The sequence below is a fragment of the Danio aesculapii genome, chromosome 21 (assembly GCF_903798145.1).
Source record: "Danio aesculapii chromosome 21, fDanAes4.1, whole genome shotgun sequence".
NCBI classification, from domain to species: Eukaryota; Metazoa; Chordata; class Actinopteri; order Cypriniformes; family Danionidae; genus Danio; species Danio aesculapii.
In genome coordinates this window covers 27678576-27700541 of record NC_079455.1, presented here as the reverse complement: position 1 = coordinate 27700541, position 21966 = coordinate 27678576, and the positions used below count along the sequence as shown (strand labels likewise).

Here is a 21966-nt window from a genome sequence, read left to right as displayed (position 1 = left end):
AAGGTTTAGTTATGCTTTGCACTGCGAGACGCGTCCACACATTACATCAAGTGTGTGCGGTTTACCTTACTTATGCAGTCACACTCTTGACATTGCATATTGCGGGACGCATAGGCAAAACGAAATTCGTTGTAAAAAGATAAACTTATAAAGTGTATATATTTTTAGTTCATGCCCATCTTAAACAACTGCAGTGAATGGTGCTTCGCTCTGTTTAAAATAAAGATTTAAATAATGATCCACTACTGTTGGAAACATCGGTCATAGATTTGCTGCATTTTTAATATGTCATTATTTTAAAGATTTTGTCTTGAGCATCTGATTTCTCTTTGGTGATTATGTCCTTCATAAAGGCTGGTTCTTTTACTGTCGATGAGGGACAATAGTGGTATAACAGTTTTCAAAGAAAATATCTTAATATTAAAAAGGAAACATAAGCTTGACAACAAAAGTTCCTATCAATGTCGGAACAAATGCCCTCTAATAATGCAGCCTGTACTTTACAGCAGTATCAAGTGTTCATTGAGATGTGTTTGAGATTGTGTTGTCTCATATTTTTCGTGTCTTTTCAGGGTTTTTTCCCTTAAGGCACGGCTTTCGAAAATGATGACATGAGACTCTGCCGGGTAGTTGCGCTGGTTTACCAACACTTGTTTGAGTCTGTAATTTCTGAGCATCTTCATATGGGTGGTATTGTTTTAAATGATGAAACAGGTTTGTGGTGTTGCCTGCTTTTGATGACACGAGTCGTCTACAGTTTGCTCTGTCACATTGCTCTGTTTTGTGTCGGATTGCAAAAAACTAAGTAGCTCCAGACTACTAAAGTCTAGTGGCGTTTCTTGTCAACAACGTCTGTGACTATGACATTTTTTACCTTACTTTTTTCTTACTCCTCCAAGTGCAACTAACACTGTATGGCTGTACACTTGTATTGGGTGTGGCACACGGAAGGGCTGCCTGCGCAGCGTTACGCATAGTGCATAAATATTATTGAACAATCATCAAATTGTCATTATCGTTTTATCAAAAAAATATATACCGTGATAATTATCGTTATCGAATTATCGCCCAGCCCTAAGCCTATGTAGATAAAATATATTGAACTTTCCAATGACACTATCACATCTTTTTCAAGGAAACAGCTGCTTTATAACTTTATATATTTTTCATAAATATGAGAACATTAAAGGGTTGCTAAATCTCCAACACTATTCTTTAAAAGATCACAATGTCGTGCAAAATTGTTCACAGATATCCAGTTCTAAAACACAAATAAAGAATAAAACAAGTATGCACTGTTATCTGACACACTTTTCTAACCATAGTATTACTTTCTAATGATGGCTTCATCTTTTTTTCCCCATTTTTCTAGATTTCTGATCAAGTTAAGTCATGTTTATTAATGTAGTGAATTATCTGATTTCATTAACTGTCTCAGTGCATTTTTTATTGAGCAGTTGTAATATACATTAATATTACTTATTCGAATTCTTATATGCACTCAGTGACAGTCCTACCTGCCCATTGTAGTGTGTTGGGCTCTTTGGTGCTTGGTAAGGTTACGGGGCCTGGCTCATCACTGTTAGTAGACTGGACTAGAGGCTGCTGCTGCTGAAGAGCTACAGTACAAGAAACTGTTCGATACATAAACATGAGTGGTGGTTTGGTGGAAAAAGAGAGAGGCTGCGGTAAAAAAAATAAAAAGTGTGACTCCTGTGAGTGCAAGCAGCTAGGAACACCGGCCCTCGCGGCCAAAAAACGGACCGGTCCACCGGGAACTCTCTCGGTCCTCCCGATTAGCCAATCCGGGCCTGCATTTAAAACCGAGAAGAAGCAGATCGGTTTGACTATACTAAATACCTCACGTTCGCGGTGCTAAATTATTTTCTGTCGGTATGCAGAGGAATGATCTGCTCTCAATGCTGCAGTTGTGATAGACGACTGTGTGGCACTGTGCCTCCTTGAGTGCTCTGAGGCAGGGGAGAAACCGACAGCATCACCTGCAGCTCATCGCGAAGAGTAACGTTAGGAACGGCACGGACACATGAGAGTCTCTAAAAATCTCCAGTTACACCTAAAGACATTCACTGGTCACTTTTTTGAAAATTTGGTGATGGGGGGCTGAAAACTAGGTTTGCTTACTGGCAGTGTATTTGAAGCGCTGTGCTCACTCCTCGTGCATGTGCAGTATGGAAGGAATGTTCCATTATTCATGGGGGCCCCCGGTTTTCAAAAAAATTAATAACGTTAAAATTGTAACTGTTATAGTTTGAATTTACAACAAACGATTGCAAATGTATAAAAGAGCTATATGATTAATATAGGGTTCTTGCCATTGGTCGGTGGCCCCTAATTCCCTGGGGCCCTAAGCAGCTGCTTACCTCGCTTATTGGTTAAGTCCACCCTTGCTTTTGAGTGTGTAACAGAAGATTATGCAAGCTTTGGGACATACTTCTTCCTCGTTAACAGATCGTTATGTTGCTTAGTTTCGAGACCAGTCAATCATCCATACACCATTCACATTTCTGTCATGTTTAATTTGCTACCTTCTTGGAGAAACAACAGCAGGATAATCTGCCATTCATGAGTCTTTCATGTAGAGAAATCTCCTTAGGTCTTTGGATAATTATTCATTCAGACGTTAATGTCCAAGCATATCTTTATATAAGTTCACATTGTTGTTGCATATGAAATATAACATTGAAAATGCAGTTTAAATATGTTCCAGTGGGCTAGATATTAATTATCAGTCATCAAACATTTTTACCGAAGCCTCTGTACTTGACGGTTGGTCTCACGCATCCACCATGTTTGTAGTTTATTTACACTCGCGTTTGTGGTTCTAATCAAATTCACGTTCAACGTGTAATGTGGTGTGGGCAATATTAGAGGTTAATCAAAGTCCAATCACTTTTATTATCACATCATCAGCAGCACGTGTGCTATGATGAGTGAAAAGCTTAGGTGCTGGCTCCAGACAGTACAAAATACAGACAGTGCAAAATACAGCAACATACAACAGCATACTTCCAAAAAAACAGTGTGCAATTGGCAATGTTGACAGCAATACGTAGAAGACAATGAATAGGTGTACACATAGTTGTAGGCAGTATTGTTTTAAGTATTGGTTAAAGTGCAATGCATGCTACATCTTGATGGTGTGCAGTGAGGGGTATGGAAAGAGTTTGTGTGAGGTGTGTGAAGTGTTCATCAGCCTGCGGAACCGTCTGCCTGAGGGTAGCAGAGAGAAAAGTCTATAGCTTAGGTGGCTGGAGTCGAAGGTCGTGTTTTTGCTATAATCTATAAATAATAATATTAGCTATAATCTATGAACCAATTCATCTTACATCAGGGGTTTCAACTAAATTAGGGGTTATGGTGTCCTCATGCTGCCTAAAATCAATGACTAGTGAAAATGTAGCTGTAAATATTTTGCTAACACTAAACATGTCTTTTTTGTTAATATTTGTACATCCATTTACAGTACTAAAGTTATGTAACAATGGTTTTGTTAATAAATTAAATAATCTGTTAACATTAGTGAATAAGAACTATTATTTTATTCACTAATTGTTAGGATATATTTCACTTTCACTAAAATAGGATTCATATTTTCCAGTTTTTACTGTGTTTTATACAATAACAGCAGCTCTGTTTGGAAAAGCAGGGGTTACTCATGCTGCCCATAGACACTGTCTTTCATTCACATGCAGCTACGCAGTAAATGAGAAAAACATGCATCTGTTTGTTAATGTTAATCTGCAAGAGACTGTCATTGGGCTTCATGGGCACCAACTGAGCTGAAGACGAATTGCACAGCTGTGGTTTATTTAGCTTTTTCCATAAGCTAGCGAGGGACCTTCATATGCTGCACTGTAAGACAACACCAACATTGTTTAAAACAAAGTTTTAAATACAAAGACAGAACTGCATGTGAGAAGGTCATTAAAAAAACAATCAGTACTAGAAAAATTGGCAAATAGATTGTTGCTAATGTATTGCTTTGACACAAAAGCAATATCTGTTTGGAAATGTGTTTTATTTTGTGTAATTCAATAGCTCACAGTTAATTGCAGGGTATTTTTTTATTAATATATAATTATAATCAAGATCAATCAATCTTATTCATTATGTTTATAATTTTAAGAAATCATAAGCCTGATGAATTTTGGCATTTAGCATTTGCATCTGTTTAATTGATTTGCTTAAATATAATTTTAATGAATTAATTTATTACTGTCTTGATTATGAAAACAATTCGATTGTTAAAATACATCCAAATGTTTTATATATTTGTTAATGTATGTATTTATTATAGACTCATATTTCTCTAAATATTATATTATTAATTAAAGCACTATATTTTACTTAATTCTTTATTAATTAATGTTTAGTATTTTTAGTATATATATATTTTTTCATTTAATATAATTAAATTTAGGGGTCGCGGTGGCGCAGTGGGTAGCATGCTCGTCGCACAGCAAGAATGTCGCTGGTTCGAGCCCCGGCTGGGCCAGATGGCATTTCTGTGTGGAGTTTGCATGTTTTCGTGGGTTTTCTCTGGGTGCTCCGGTTTCCCCCACAGTCCAAAAACATGTGCTATAAGTGAATTGAATAAGCTAAATTAGTTGTAGTGTATGAGTGTGAATGTAAGAGTGTATTGGTGTGGTCCCATCGTTGTGTTGGGGTTGAAAGGGCATCTGCTGCGTAAAACATATGCTGGATATGTTGGCGGTTCATTCCGCTGTGGCGACCCCTAGTGAATAAAGGGACTAAGCTAAATAGAAATTGAATGAATGAATTATATTTAATATAAATTACATTTATGCAATTGTTTATTTATTACCTGTCAAACACTTTTTCAGTCTAATTTAAACTGTTGAAAATAATGGAGACTTTGATCTCTTTCTAAAGAAGATACTAAAATGTTTTAAAACAAACAAAAATAGGAGTAAGGTTATTCTTATGAAAGTTAATAAAAAAATTTCCATATGTTTTAGTATGTCTTTTACCACAACCAGTTCAAGTGTGCTTGTTTTTTTTTTTTTTCAGGACCATTTAACATTTTTGAACTATTTCCATAATCCCCACCCCAGGCCCGGATTGGCTAATCAGGAGGACCGGTAGTATTCCCAGATAGGTTTGGGATCTGTAGAGCTGTGCATCGTTGGATTTGCTCTTCAGTGTTGGACTCTCAGTAGTGATTATAAAACCACACTGAACTGAGCTAAACTGAACTGAACTTAAACACTACAAACTGAACTACACTGTTCCTATTTACTATGACCTTTTACGTGAAGCTGCTTTGACACAATCTACATTGTAAAATCGCTATACAAATAAAGGTGAATTGAATTGAATTGAATATTCCCAGTGGGCCAGTCCGTTTTTTGGCTGCGAGGGCCGGTGTCCCTAGCTGCCTGCACTCTCAGCAGTCAAACTTGAAAAGGCTTGAAACATTTTTTCAGTTTATTTGCTAAATATATTGCATATTGAAAATAATAATACAGTTGTTTTGTAATATGTAAAACAGAAAATGTACAAATAATAGCTTCTAAAATATAAAAATCTATTAAAGATGTGTTTCATTTCAACTCACTTTTCCATGTATTTCAGTGCTTATCTGTCTGTTAATTTATTATATATCTAATATCTATCTATTCAACTATATTTATATATATACACACACACAGTAAAGTCAGAATTATTATCCCCCTTTGATTATTTTTTATTTTTTTATTTTTAATTTTTTCTGGAGAAAGTCTTATTTGTTTTTTTTTATTTCGGCTAGAATGAAAGCAGTTTTGAATAAAAAAAAAAACATTTTAAGGTCATAATTATTAGCCCCTTTAAGCTATATTTTTTTTTCGATAGTCTACAGAACAAACCATCATTATACAATAACTTGCCTAATTACCCTAACCTGCCTAGTTAACCCAATTAGCCTTGTTAAGCCTTTAAATTTTACTTTAAGCTGTATAGAAGTGTCTTGAACAATATCTAGTAAAATATTATTTACTGTCATCATGGCAAAGATAAAATAGATCAGTTATTAGAAATGAGTTATTAAAACTATTATGTTTACAAATGTGTTGAAAAAATCTTCTTAACAGGGGAGCTGTGATAGATAGATAGATAGATAGATAGATAGATAGATAGATAGATAGATAGATAGATAGATAGATAGATAGATAGATAGATAGATGGATAGATGGACGGATAGATGGACGGATAGATAGATGGATGGATAGATAGATTGATAGATAGATAGATAGATAGATAGATAGATAGATAGATAGATAGATAGATAGATAGATAGATAGATAGATAGATAGATAGATATTTAAATCTCTCTTACTTAGATAATTAAAGCACTCTTACTCTAGCACTAAATTATCTGATCACAAACAAGTTACTTTGCATATAGCACTTGTGTATTGCCTCTGCTTGTTTGATAGCTGAATGCTTTATTGTAAGTAGCTTTGGACAAAAGCATCTGCTGAATGTATTTTATTACAGTACTATATTTTACTTAATCTTTATTATTTAATATTCAGATTTTTTTTATATTTATGCATATTTAAATATATTTAATACTATTTAGAAATATAAATATATTTAATATAAAATATATTTACGCAGTTGTTTATTTATTTCCTGTCAAACACTTTTTTAAGCCTAGACTTTTTATATTCAATTTAAACTTTTTTAAAAGTTTAAAAATATAAAACTTTAAGAAAGATGTGTTTCATGTCAACTCACTTTTCCATATGCTTCAGTGCTTATCTGTATGCTACTGTAATAATCAGTCATGGTGTGTTTGAAGTTGAGTTCTTCATCTCAATTCTCTCCCAGCAGGTGTTGTTTTGAGGGAGCAGGCTGTTCCTCCTGGTCAGGCCTGGATCTCTGTCATCTCAGCGAAGGCCCAAACACGTGCAGCGGCTGACAAGTGTTCCACCTCTGCATAAGGACATCCAGCCCTCATTCCTCTCCCAACACGAGCCCACGGCTGACTTAATTGAAGTGGGCAGTGTGAGGACCGAAGTCAACACACACACGCTCACTCACATTCATGGAGGTCCGTGGAATGAGTCGACTAATGGAAGACCAGCTGGCTGGATTCTTCATAAAATAGGGGTAAATAATTCAGCTTTAAAGAGCGAGTGTTCCTCAAATAATTTAAAAGGCTGCGGCTCAGCAGAATCTTCCAGTAGTCTATACAGTATTAGCTTAAAAGTAGGTTTCTTATTCTGTGAGTACAGCTTCTTTACTAAATGATGCAGTGCCTGTGAGTTTGATGGTTGTCTTGGCTGCTTTCAGCTTGTGCCATGCAGTGAATTACAAATGGACATATTATGATTAAATATATAATAGACTTTTGAGCACTGTATGTAAAGCTATAAGAGAAAAAAGATGACAGGGATTTAATATCTGATAACTGAATATTTAATCAAGTAAAGCCTTTTTGTATGAGAAATTAGTGAGGTTGGCTATAATGTAAATGACAATGCAGGTTTGTAATTGTTTTTTTAACACTGCCTTTATTGATTTTAGTAGCTTTTAACATGTACAAGATAAAGCAAAACCAAACATACAAAATAATAATAAATAAAAAGTAAAGCAATAAAAAATCTAAATAATAATAAAAATAAACAAACATATAAGTAAATGCATACTTACACATAAAATATAAAGGTACATCATATAACAACAACGGTATATCAATTGCAGGTAATACAACTTATACAGAGAAAAAAATTTGTATCAGCTTCCTTCAGGAAACCTACAAAAGGATCCCAAATTTTGAAAAACCTTTCAGGTTTTCTCTTGACTATATAAGTAAATTTTTCTAAAGCCAAACAAAACTGTTTTTCTCAGTCGCTTTGGTACATTTCTCAAATCAGAATTGAAATTGACAAAATAGTAAGTGCATTTCTCAAAACACTGCATACAAATAGCAAAACACCATTGATTAACTGCAAAACCACGTCTCGCTCAAAATCCTTAGTTCATTTCTCAAAACTAAACTTCGGTATCAATGAACATGTCAGTGCCATCAGAATGACAAGTCCTACTGTCATTGTCTATGGATAAGACTTAGTCATGTTGTCTACTTTTTCGCTGTATTTACTGTAATTTGTTGCCAGATCATGTCATTGTGATACAGAAAGAAAAGGACAGCACTGTACAGCGCAAAGAAAAAAACAAAACAAAAGTAGAAATGTGAACATATATATGGCACAATCTCCTTTGAAATGCACCTTCATTAGAAAAAAATCTAAATTCACTTGGGAGAAATTTACCAATTATAGACAAATTTAGAAAAAAAGGTCTAATGAAAATGTCTAGAAAAATGCATTATGACACAATATTATGACAATTTGAGATTATTCAACAGAGACCAAAATAATAAGTTGTGATCAACTTGACATAAGCAACTGATAATGTAGAAAACATTGGAGAATTGCACATAATCATTTGCTTGAATGTACAAAAGCGTTTGTAACTTATTCAAAGGAATGAGAAACTGCTTATTTGATGTGCACATGTGACACGATGATGTGAAAATTGAACAGGTAGTTTTGAGAACTTCAGTTTTGATCTGAGAGATGGACCAAAGTGACTGAGAAAAACTTCTTACAGTTTTTCTCAATCACTTTGGTAGATTTCTCAGATCAGAATTGAATTCCCACAACCCATAACCATTGTCCAAAATCCAGGCTTTCTGTATTTTTCAGAAAACGAACTATTTTAAGTTTTGCATGTAATGAACAGAAAGTTAACAGTTTCTTATCTGAACTAGTAAAAGTGCTTATAATAGAAAAAATATTTACAATACACAGTTTTGGACATTTGGGTATATCCTGTTTTAATACTATAGATAAAAAGTTTAGAAATTTCTCCAAAAAATGTTCAACCACAGGACACTTCCATAAACAATGATATAGATATATATTGTAATTGTTTTTTTTGTTTTGTTTTTGTATGAATGTAAAACATTTAATATCTTCCTCTCTCTATAAATTAATATTAATTTCAAATAATAATAATTTTAACTTAACATAAATACAGAAATAATGTTTTTAAGTATCTCATCAGCAAGTTGTCCGCAATTATCTATCTAAATATGATAGATAGATAGATAGATATCAGATATATATATATATATATATATATATATATATATATATATATATATATATATATATATATATATATATATATATATATATATATATATATATATAGAGAGAGAGAGAGAGATAATAATATTAATAATATTAATGTTAACATAAAATATAGAATAAAGAAACAGACATGTTTTTCTTAAGTATCTCATTAGCAACTTTTTTCATTAAATATATACGGAAATATAATAGAAAGATAGATATTTTACAAGAAAAAAATTATTGAAATAACACCCTGCAAAAGTTGTGAACCCTTGCTTTTTAGTACAGTGTGTGGTTTCCTCGATGCAGGGTGTTCGTGGGGTCTTAAAAAGTCCTAAATTCACTGAAATAATGTGTTGTAGGTCTTCAATCATTTTAAAAAGGTCTTAATTTACCTATGTCCGAGTAAAGCTACCCAATCTGTCACTTATAATCCATCTCAAAACTTTTTTTTTTTACAAAGAGATACAATTTGCAACAACTGTTAGACATTTTTATAGCGAATTCTACTAAATTAAATTATCAGGGAAAAGTGTCTAATCAGGGAAAGAAAACTAAAGCAACACATGGCTTTACATGATCTTTCATGAATACAAAAACTATTTACAGAATTTACCGGGCCATTCGAAAAAAAAAAAAACTATAGTATTTAGCCCTGTATAAGTCTAAATTTCATTCATAATGGTCTTAAAGGGTCTTTAAAAGTACATTTCATTTGAATAAACCTACAGAAACCCTGTGCATGATCTACAACTATTTTTTTTTTCCTCTTTGTGATGGTTGTTCATGAGTCCCTTGTTTGTCCTGAACAGTTGGATTTCTTAAAAGAAAAAGTCCTCCAGGTCCTGCAGATTCTTTAGTTTTCCAGCATATTTGAACCCTTTCCAGCAGTAACTGTATGACTTTGAGATCCATCTTTTCTCACTGAGGACAACTGAGGGACTCTAACACAACTATCAAAAAAGGTTCAAATACTCACTGATGCTCCAGATGGAGATTTCATGCATTAAGAGCCAAGGAATGAAACTTTTTTTTAATTTGACTTATTTTGTTCTCCAGGAAACATGCAAGGTTTTGGGGAAAAAAGATATTTCAACAAAATAAGAAAAATGTGGACATCTTCATACTGTGCAAAAGTTTTTACCCCCTGTGTAATATATATATTTTGGATTTTTTATTTTTACATTTGTAGTCTGAAATTCGATCTTCATTTTCGAATCCATCAAGCTGTGCTCCATTCGATAACCCTTACGTGTCCCACAGTGAGATCCACTTTGGTTTGGGTATCTTGACTGATTGGGATTCCGTGTCTGTATGCATTACATTCACTCTGTGTTAAAACTCAAGCAAAGAATGTCTAAATATTCTGCTCCGCTCCATCCCTCGGCAGGCTTTGGAGAGCTGCTTGCGGTGTTGATCCTGATTGTTTTGAGTGAAAACAGATGTGGTTTCTTCACTTCTCGCTTTCTGATGAGGCAGCCTTCCATCACAAGGCTCATGATATTGTCTTTCTCAAACATCCGGCTCTCCAGGAGGCCACATCTGACCAGGCCTCCTCCTTTGTCATCTAAATATGTTGTAGAAAACATATGAAGTGTAAACAGAAAAGAATGTGCTTTTCTCCAGGCAATAGCTTCAGAGTGACGAGGTCGAAATGTCTGCCCTGCAGCAGAAACGAAACGCAACACCAAAGCAAAACGACCCCCCGAAGCTGCACGATTTTCACATCTGATTATCTTCAGTTCGATCTGTTCAAATATGCTTGATGGAACTCCAAACGCCAATGTACACACATTAAATCATTTATCACAAAGTCAAAAAAACTCACTTTGAATGCTGGACCACCGTGCTCCAGCTCAGGCTGTGGCAATCAGTCACACTTTCCCATTTTGTTGGATGAAAAATCCTGAACATTGTTCAAAAACAAGCCTTTCTGCTCATTTATTTCACCTTAGCAGTGTTAGAGACTTCTAATGGAGGAAAAAAAATACCTGTAGAGCATAAAATAACCCAACAACATTAGTTGTGATGTGATTTTTATTTATTTATTTTTTGCTATGGGATTTGTTTACACAGGCTCATATATCTTCTACCTCAGAGCTCATGTGCCCGGGGTCTCACAGGGGCACCTAACAGAGCTCCCCTGTAAGAGTTTTAATCAATGTTGGAGCATCTCCAACTTCACACCTCCTGACACAAACAGAAACCTCTGACCGATCTGTTTCTTTCTGTATGATTACGTCCACTTCAGTTATAAAATCACTAAAATTACACTTCCAGTATTGAAATAAATGCAGTAGTAATATAGTTACTCAGTAATCCTTAATTGGAAGTGGCTGATGATATATATCTGAGATATACACTACCTGATAAAAGTCTTGTTGTCGATGCCAGTTGTAAGAGCAATAAATAATAACTTGACTTCTAGTTGATCATTTGGAAAAGTGGCAGAAGGTCGATTTTTCAGATGAATCATCTCCTGAAATGCATTCTAATCATCACAAATACTGCAGAAGACCTATTGGAACCCACATGGACTCAAGATTCTGACAGAAATCAGTCAAGTTAGGTGAAGGAAAAATCATGGTTTGGGGTTACATTCAGTATGGGGCGTGCGAGAGATCTGCAGAGTGGATGGCAACATCATCAGCCTGAGGTATTAAGACATTTGTGCTGCCCATTACATTACAAACCACAGGAGAGGGCAAATTATTAAGCAGGATAGTGCTCCTTCTCATACTTCAGCCTCCACATCAAAGTTCCTGAAAGCAAGGAGGTCATGGTGCTCCAGGATTGGCCAGCCCAGTCACCAAAAATGAACATTATTGAGCATGTCTGGGGTAAGATGAAGGAGGAGGCATTAAAGATGAATCCAAAGAATCTTGATGAGCTCTGGGAGTCCTGGGGGAACGCTTTGCCATTTCAGATGAGTTTATTAGTAAGTTATTTGAGTCATTGCAAAGATGTATGTATGCAGTCATCCAAGCTCATGGGAGTCATGCACAATATATATATTTTTTCACTGCACCATGACTTTATATTCTATATTGTACATTATTTCTGTTAAGTGACAAGACTTTTGTCTAAGCAAAGTCAGTCCTTACTGTACGTATTAAATAATAAAAACTGTAATTATATTTTGGTAAATTAAGCGTAAACTAGAGGTCTATGCCTTTCATATCAGCCACTTCTGATACCAAACGATCAACTAGAAGTCAAGTTATTATTTGTTGTTCCTAAAACTTGGACAGGCGACACGATTTTTGTCAGGTAGTGTACAGTGGGAGAAATAAGTATTCAACACATCACCATTTTTCTAAGAAAGCCTATTTCTAAGTGTGCTGTTGGCTTGAAAATTTTACCAGATGTTGAAAACAACCAATAAAATACATATATGAAAAGTAAACTAATCTAATTAGCTTACAAATTAAGTTATGTGTAATAAAATGAAATAACACAGGAAAAAAGTATTGAATACATAAAGAAAGGGAGGTGTAAAAAGGCAATAAAGCCCAGACAGCAGCTGAAATCTCTCAGTAGTTCTTCACAACCCTCTTCCCTTTATCATTGTGAATTAATATTATCTGCTTCAGTCTAACCTCTACATTACCAGGGTGATGAAGATGAAATCTTGGTCGACATTTCACCAAGACAGTGATCCAAAACACAGCCAAGGAAATCTCAAATACTTTCAGAGAAAGAAAATCAAGCCGTAGAATGGCCCAGCCAACCACCTGACTTAAATCCAATCTAAAATACAAAATAAAGATCAGATTTGATAGATTTTTACACTCACACCTGAGCAATGCATGTGACTTCACTCTCTACATGAGTCATCTTTATAAATATGTTTTCTGAGAAAAATGGTGTCATGTTAAATAATTTTTCCCTCATGGTATATAGTAAAAAAGGTTTTCAAAATGTTCCTAAGAATGAGGGTTGTTCAGTAGTTTTTGGACAACTTTGATAAAATGGTTTGAATCACTTCAGATGTTGACTACTGTATATCAGATGAATAATTAAAAGATATAAAAATACATATCATGGCTGTTCAACAAAAACAATATGAGGATTGTATACAAATTCTGAATGGGGTTTAAGAACAACAACGAGACAGCAAATTATATTTTTCAAGTCATTAAAATGCTTTAGTCCGACTGAAAACACATCAAATTGTTAGCTCCGTTTTGTGCATCATGTACTTATGTTGGACTATAGTTGACTAACACACAGTGCATTAGCACATACCTCCTTATTTTAGCTTGTTCTGCTCAAACAGGAACATTTGCTTTTTGTGCTCCATGAAGCCCTCAGAGAGTCTTGTGTAATTCTGTCCATTTTCAACCCTCTTAAAACTGAGAGCGATTGCAGGCAGCAGTCAACAAATGAGACTTTTTTCTTTTCCATTACTTTAGTCCTCATACTGTAAATGCAGCTCCATTGATTCTTAAATTAAATCCTTAAATTATGTGGCCCAACCATTAAAGTTTAGAACTGCAAACGATGTCAACAAACCTCTTAAGATACTGAAATATCTCTAATGGACCTCTTTAACCGAACGAAAAGCAGAATGTCATGTTCTAGCCAAGAAACAAATAAGGCAATGCTAAAGAAGAATTTTGAAGTCCTGAAGGAACACGATGGTCATTTGTGATTGTTTACTGACCCTGTTTGTCTTGTCAGGTTATGGCTGACAACAGATGGCACTGATGGATACTGTACATACACATCCTTCAGGTGACATACGAGCACCTCTGTGTCCTTGGCTTTAGGAAAACACATCTGGAGCTTTGTCAGTAAAGGTGAATTATGAATTTTCTTTCAAAGTTATAGGAGAAAAGGCTAAAAAAACCTACAGATTCCATCTGGAACCAAAGATAAGCTGTAATTGCACAGTGATGAAGCAGAATAAGTCAGAATCAAAGTGTTGATCATGTGAAAACCTGATTTCTTTACAGGCCCGTAGCCAGCCTGGAGAAAGGGTTTTTTTTTTCTTAAAAAGAAAAAATGACAGAGCTCATAACCCTATCTATAAGGGTGCACCCTGCCACTCTGCGAAGGAAACTCATTTCGGCCACTTGTATCCAAGATATTGTCCTTTCGGTCATGATCCAAAGCTTATGACCATAGGTGAGAGTTGGAACGTAGATTGAGTGGTAAATCGAGAGCTTTCGGCTCAGCTCCTCCTTAACCACTATGGACCGATACATCGACCGCATTACTGCTGCTGCTGCACCGCCTGTCAATCTCACGTTCAATTTTTCCTCAATCTTGAACAAAACCCGTAGCGTGCTCGCTACGGTGGCACATATACTAAAAATTATATTTTATAAAGATTTATAATAAAGAAATGTGAAATAATACTTAATTTTAAAATACATATTTATTACATCATATATCATTACAAAAAAATTGGAATCTGTTAAAGTTTTAAATTAAAAACTGTTGGCTACTGTCATTTATTAGGCAAATAACAAATAGCTCATTCAACTTTCCTTAGTCAGAATTAGGCCATTTGAATAAATTATTTTTTTTAATAATAATAACAACAACAACAACAACAACGTAGAGCTTCACACTTTTTCTTTCCTCTCTTGTAAAAAAAATTCATGGATAACAACAATATAGCCAAAATAGTTTAATATGGTCCTGGAGGTGCTTCACACCTTTTTATTGCTCATTTTTTGTTTCAAGAATAAGGTCCAAGATTTAAGATAAAAGTTACCTGTAAAATGTTTTCTTTGTTTAAAAACAATACAGTAGCTAAAGAAGACTTCTCTTAAGTTTGGGAAATTAAAATATTTGTTAGCATTGGCCAAAACTGATTAGCTAAAGTCACACCGAAGCGACAGCCAATTCTACTTGGTTTTAAAGCCTTTTTCAATGGGTTATTTTTAATCATGTATGGGGTAAATTCTGGACCTTTGTCAGTGAGTGGTGGGTCTTCTGAACCACCCGAAGCCCCTCCCCCCATATCTTTTACTAGATATTTTTCAAGACAGTTCTATACAGCTTAAAGTGACATTTAAAGGCTAGGTTAACTAGGTTAATTAGGTTAACTAGGCAGGAAAGGATAATTAGGCAAGTTATTGTATAATGATGGTTTGTTCTGTAGGCAATCAGAAAAAAAAAATATATATATATATATATATATAGCTTAAAGGGGCTAATAATTTTGTCCTTAAAATGACTTTTAAAAAATTAAAACTGCTTTTATTCTAGACAAAAAAATACAACAATTAAGACTTTCTCCAGAAGAAAAAATATTATCAGAGATACTGTGAAAATTCCCTTGCTCTGTTAAACTTAATTTGGGAAATGTTTAAAAAAGAAAAAACATTCAAACAGAGGCTAATTATTCTGACTTCAACTGTACATTGAGATTACGGTTTTCTTTTCCTTTAACTATAGAATAGAATAACTTGCACAAATCCTGATTTTCCTTGGCTCGGTGATGATGGAGTGTTGAATGTGTCTTTTTTTCCATCTAACTGAATGATTTCTAGTTATTAAAGTAGCTCATTTGTCGTCTGCGTTGGTGAATGCGGTCAATCGGTGCTCTTGTGAATAGAGCAGGTCAAGCCGGCCGTGAGCATCTTTGCTGTGCCATTCCTCCCACTTGCCTTATTACGTTGTCAAGACAAGGCGATTTAGTTAATTGCCTCATTTGGAGGCTGAAATATTATGCAGCAAATGTACTCCGTTATGGCCATTTTTGAGTGCTTTTCTGGATTCATGGCTTTCATAGAATTGATTTTCTTCTCAATCTCTTTATTTTTTATTTTTTGGTCATTTGTGTGTCTATTTGGCAATTTTTTTTTATCATTGTCAAGTCTTTATAGGAATATCTCTTTCCTTTTTTTAATAAATATAGTACTGGTGCTATATGCATTTTTATTAGACAAACTTTAGATTATTAAAGTCTTGTTTTACTAATTATATCCAAATGACAAAAAAGCCTGATTACTGATTATTTTATGATCTACTTTTTACAGTTTAATATATGCATTGAAAGATTATTCAAAGATGATTCCTTGGATTTACATTTTTTAAGTGGTTGTAAACTATTTATTTGGGTTGAATTTATTTTTATTTTTTTTTTTATTCAGTTTTTATTTCCAAAAATTAAAATATATAATTTTTGCAATCAGATGGAAAAATACTTTTCAACCCAAGAAAACCCCCAACAGCTATTACCCCCTATATACCCCATCCCCCACTCCGTTATATGCACATCAGGATACACAGAATAACTGTACACTCTCAGAAATAAAGGTACAGGAGCTGTCACTGGGGCAGTACCTTTTCAACAGATACTTATTTGTACCCAAAGAGTCCACAGTGGTACCTCAAAGGTGCATATCAGTGCCCAAATTTACCTAAAAAGTACCTTTGAGGTACCATTATGGACTCTTTAGGTACAAATATGCACCCAGTGACAGCTCCTGTACCTTTATTTCTGAGAATGTAGACCAAGCTATTAGATAAATTATCTTAAATTTGAGATTCGTAGTATCAGATGAGGGTCAAGTGACCAAGATTTCTTTGACGTCGCCTATACTGTATAGATTTTCCACACCATCAGAATGTCCAGTTTAGCATGGTTGATCCTTACTGATGACAGTTCCAGATACAGTATTTACAATACTGGAGGCAACCAGTGCTTAACAGAAAGATCATGAGGGCCTTTCCATTTGGGTTGAATTTAAACAAACAAATTAAGTTGAACATTACTAAATTTTATTTGTTTGTTTAAATTTAACACATATAAATTGTTTGCAACAATTTTGCAGACATAATTTTTTCCAGTGTGCTTAAATACAATTTTTGATGAATAGAGCAACATTTCAGCTGTTCATAAAAAAAAGAACCTTGCGATTGGCATTGATTTAAAATGTTGGATAACCCCAAAAAGAAAATTTTAGTCATCCTTGGCTCACCCTCATGTAACTTTAAAGACTTTAATTCATACAGAAAACAATATGTATACCAAATAATTATATTCAAATCTGATGGGTTTCGATGGTTCATTTTGCTCAAATGGAAGGAAAAATTTCCGCCAACCTTTTGCTTTGTACTTTATATTTATTACTTTTTTATTTTGCATCTCACAACAGATTACACAATTACAGAATAATAATCATGTGGACACAGCAAACATTTTACACCCTTTTCTCCCTCCCATCAACCCGTTACCTAACAAAAAGGGGATTTGTTAAAATCAGGCAAAGAGTGTTTGCCAAGTTTAGACCATGATACTACCCTACTTCTTCAGAGCTTGTTCTTGTTGTAGCAGACTGCCAACATTTACATTGTACTTTAGGAAGTTATTAAAAGGTCTCAAGATATCTTCAAACACATTTTATTTCTTTTTGACAATGTATCTGATCTTTTCCATTGACACAAATCTATCTTTTAAATTTATATTTTTAAAAGGAAGCTTTACAATATTATATTTGTGCATATACGTTAAATTAGTCAGTACTGAAGCCAAATCAGAAGCTTATCTAACAAAATAACTTAAGGTAACAGTCCAAAAACTAGTACACCCAAATTTATGTTATAGAAAAATATTAAATAGGAATTTAAAAAAGAGGAAAAATCAAGAGAAGCAAAACAAAAAATAAAAAAATGTAAAAATTTATTTGAAATTTTGTAGGTAGTAATTTTTTTTTTTGCAATGTTTTGCTTGAATTTAATTGTATTATCTTTCAATTTCTAAATATGCTTGGTAACTAAAATATTATTTTAATAAATATGTCTGTTTAATAAGTCTGTTTTGTTTATTTGCACCAAAATACATTTCCTATATTCACTGAGAAATGGATAGAAATATTAATTGTCAAAATGGGCTGTACTCAATTGTGCTTCACACCTTTTGTGACACAATTTTTTTTAATCCACTTTCCAGTTTTAGGTTCATTTATATTTTTCCAATTAAGAGCAATAATACGTTTAGCTTGTAAAATACACATTTCTATGAATCGGACCTCTTTGCTTTGTAAGAGAGGGCTGACAGGATATATACCCAGGATAAAAATCTTAGGATCCAATGGTAATCTCTTTGATAAAATTTGGTCAATCATTTCTGTAATATCTTGCCAAAAGGGTTTCACTTCCACACATTCCCATATACAGTGGTACAGTGTACCTCTTACCTCATTACACTTTATTACAGGTATCTGGAATATTATCGTTAAACTTATAGTATCCGCTTGTAAAGTGGTGACGTGTTGGTGACGTCTGTAATACTGTTTCCGGATCCAAGCCGCCATTCATTTGAATTGAGAAAATATTTGTTTATGACTGCTTTTTAGTCCTATCACACTTTAAAGATAAGTTTATATAAAGTCATAGCGTACACAACAATCTCTGGGCTTGCTGCATCACAAATACCAAAATTGTAACAATTTATAAAAAAAAGAATCACTTTCTGGCCATCAGATATTAGGCATGGATATATACATTGCAATCGTAATTTTCGGAAGGATTACATCGCTTTGTAAACTTTTATTATTATCATTTAATGAGTCCCCCCATACAGTTTGATATAGCGCTTGGACCCGGAAGCCGCTTCGCGTGACGTCACACTTAACAAGCCGATAGAAGGAGTATAGAACTAAGTATAGAGGAAGTTATGTATGTTCCCATTAGCCATTTGCTGCCAACCTTTAAGGAACGACTTACGGAACTTTTACTCCACTTGACCTTTGAAAAAATACGATACTGTAAGAGGTTGTACTGCAATATGTTTTTTCTCACCTGGCAACCTGCTTTAGATCACATAAAGAAGATGGACCCTTCAGTTATTTTAGAAGAGTAGAAGTTTTCCTTATTTTTCTTTTCTTTTATCTTTTACTTAATATTATTATTTATTTGTATTTTAATATTATTCATATATTTCTATAGAACCTAAATCTATATGTGTGTGACTGGTTTGATTGTTCTCAATTGAAAGCCTACAATTGAAAAGTTTTTTTTTTTAAATGCATATGGACGTTTTGAAGCATCATGAACATACATCAATGGAATAAGGTAATAAAGGTCATATTTTGGTTTTTGGGCTGATATGCATGCAAGGTCAAAAAAACTCTTTCATTGTCTTATAATATGCATTTATTTTTACCTAATTTTCCCAACTACTCACATATAATTTGTTCAGCGTGGTTTTGAACACAATATGTAAATAGCCCCATAAAGATTTAACCTGAGAAATACGGTACAAGCACTGATCTATAAAAGATAAGTGATTACAAGTTACAAAACACAATTAAATACATATTTTGCAAACTACACAAAACGAGGCAACCATTTTAATAACACTTATTATCCAGAGAAAGAAGAAACTGGTAAATGTGAACTGACAAAGTCCCTGTCAAAGTCTGATAAAGTCCCATACAAAATAGTCTCTGCTGCTCCTTCCTTTAATAGCAATTGGCCAGCGAATCCCATGTTGCAATAAAGGTTATTGTATTAATCATCAGAAAAATGACAGGAACAAACACAGCATTAGGTTGGCTATACTGTGGTATTGTTGTTAAAAAACTTTAACCCTTTATTCTCCACAGCCGAATCTTCACCTGTCAGTAATCGTCATTTTAATGTCATGATCAATCCCGTGTTCCCCCAAACTCCGCTAGTGTGTTAAGGGAAAGACGCGTTCATGTTTTACCAGAACTGGTGCTACATTTTTGGTGATGTACCGTGTCGACGTCAATTCGTTCAAGCAAAAGATCCAAACCCAACACAATTCATTTATTTGACTCTGAGTCACCTATTTTGTTGAATAATCAATAGTTTTAGACAAGTTGCACTTTCAGATTTAAACCTCAACTGGATGTTTTCATTCACTTAGTGCTGTGTTACGAACTGTATGGAAAGTCATTTCCAAAAACCCATAATAGAGGCTCTTTAAGATTAATACACTTCTATGAAAGTAAAACAACATGAGTCTGAGTAAATAATGACAAAAGGGCAATTTCAGGTGAAGCTAACCATTTAAATATAGTTTATTACAGAACTAGAATGCGTCTCTTAGTGGTATTTTCGACCTATCCAGTTCCCATTCTTCTTGTTTATATGCTAAATATATACATATTTACTCCCAAATTCTTCACACCATTGTAGTTTGAGATACATTTTGTTTTCGTAGTAATTAAAAAGCAGTTTAAATGGCACAAGCATGTCTGATTTAATCATATTTCCTGCTCTTGAAATCATAGCTCGCGAGGCATAGACATGCAGCTCAATTGCATGGATCTAAAACAAACAGAGAAACAAACCTTACTGGAATTCAATTGTACACAGAGGTGCCACTTGGCATGAGAAAGTCTTGTTTTGGAAATCCATCCTGCAGTGCTCACTCTCGATAGCTTTCCAGTGGAAGAAAGCCAGGATTTCCTAATTCAGAGAGAATGGAGAGTTCTTAACAGATTGATCGGCAGCAGGGGACAGTCTATTCTTTCAATGACCGCTCGCAGGGGGGGAGAGTAAGGTACTTCATGGACGTGTGTTTCTAAGAGGAGCCTCAAAAGAAACCTTTTGTTTTGTCTTAGGTACATGTCAGGAGGAGAGAAAAGATCACTGCAGGCTGGCGGAGCTCCCTTCATCTTTCAGACCACACGTCTGTGAGCTCTGGCTGTTCCTCATGGATCCCTTCTGCCTTGATATCCACATGGGTGAGTCTCAAAGGCTGTGATGCTGTTAGGATTTTTAGCGATGTTATTGTGTTTAATTATCCTGACAAAGCCTGAAGAGAAACATTTCTGGGTTAGGAGTTCAGCTCACTTTGTGTCGTCATGTTTTTATGAATGTATTTTGTGGGAGTCATTTAATGCACATTTTAAAAAGGAAACATTTAGTATACAGCGAGGCACCTGTAATGGAAGTGAAAGGGCCCATTTGGTAAACATTAAAATAGTCACTAAACATGTTTCCATCCACCTATTTTTATGCACATTTTGGAAATGTTGATGAAAACGCCAAGATGTGCATAAAAAATGTATGTGCATAACTGAGTAGGATAAACTTTTTATCCAATAAGAAAAATGTGATTAAACTATGATGGAAACACTTTTTGCGAACAAATTCCAGTATGCGCATTAAAAAAAGTCGTGATTTTGTTATAAGAGATCATGTGATGTAAAAAAATGTGTGTGAAAACTGTGAATGGACAAACCAGCAGGCTGAGCACATTGTAAAACATCTGAAATGTTGTTTTGGTCATTCTAAAATGTCCTAACTGTTTTAGTATTAGTGTTAATTATTAAGAGCATCTGTGCTCCACGTCTCATGCTTTCAAATGTCACCACGTGTTCATTGTGTGTCAGCATCATCTTCTGAGAGACAAGTCATTTATTAAATAAGGAGATTTTTTTTTTGCCTCTCCGCTGTCGCCACTGGCTTGCATGGTTCGGGATCTATAGAGCTGCGCATCGTTGGATTTGCTCTTCAATATTTGGACTCTCAGTAGTGATTATTAAACCACACTGAACTGAGCTAAACTGAACTGAACTTAAACACTACAAACTGAACTACACTGTTCCAATTTACTATGACCTTTTATGTGAAGCTGCTTTGACACAATCTACATTGTATAAGCGCTATACAAATAAAGGTGAATTGAATTGAATTGAGAAGATTGACGCAGCTTCTCCTACCACAGCAAATTCAGTTATTACTGTTGATATTTGGTGCCAGTTAGTCAGGAAGTGATGATTTTGTTCTGTTTGACTCGTTGGATGGAAAAAGCTGCTTTATTCGCAATATTCAGGATTTACGCATACATTTAATTCAC

At 34.4% G+C, this 21966-nt stretch overlaps 1 protein-coding gene across 3 annotated transcripts in view; it reads left to right on the top strand.

Moving 5' to 3' along the window:
* The first annotated feature begins 6899 nt into the window (after positions 1-6899).
* LOC130215257 (retinoic acid receptor RXR-alpha-A) overlaps positions 6900-21966 on the top strand; it is a 301966-nt gene continuing 286899 nt past the window's right edge. Inside the window, exons 1-2 of one of the 3 annotated variants that reach the window (XM_056447175.1) lie at positions 6900-7137; positions 20726-20848. In XM_056447175.1, coding sequence (XP_056303150.1) covers positions 20818-20848 — 31 coding nt within the window. In that variant the 5' untranslated portion in view covers positions 6900-7137; positions 20726-20817. Of the gene's footprint in view, positions 7138-20601; positions 20849-21966 lie in introns of those variants that run through there. The other 2 variants (XM_056447179.1, XM_056447176.1) reach the window with 2 other exon arrangements.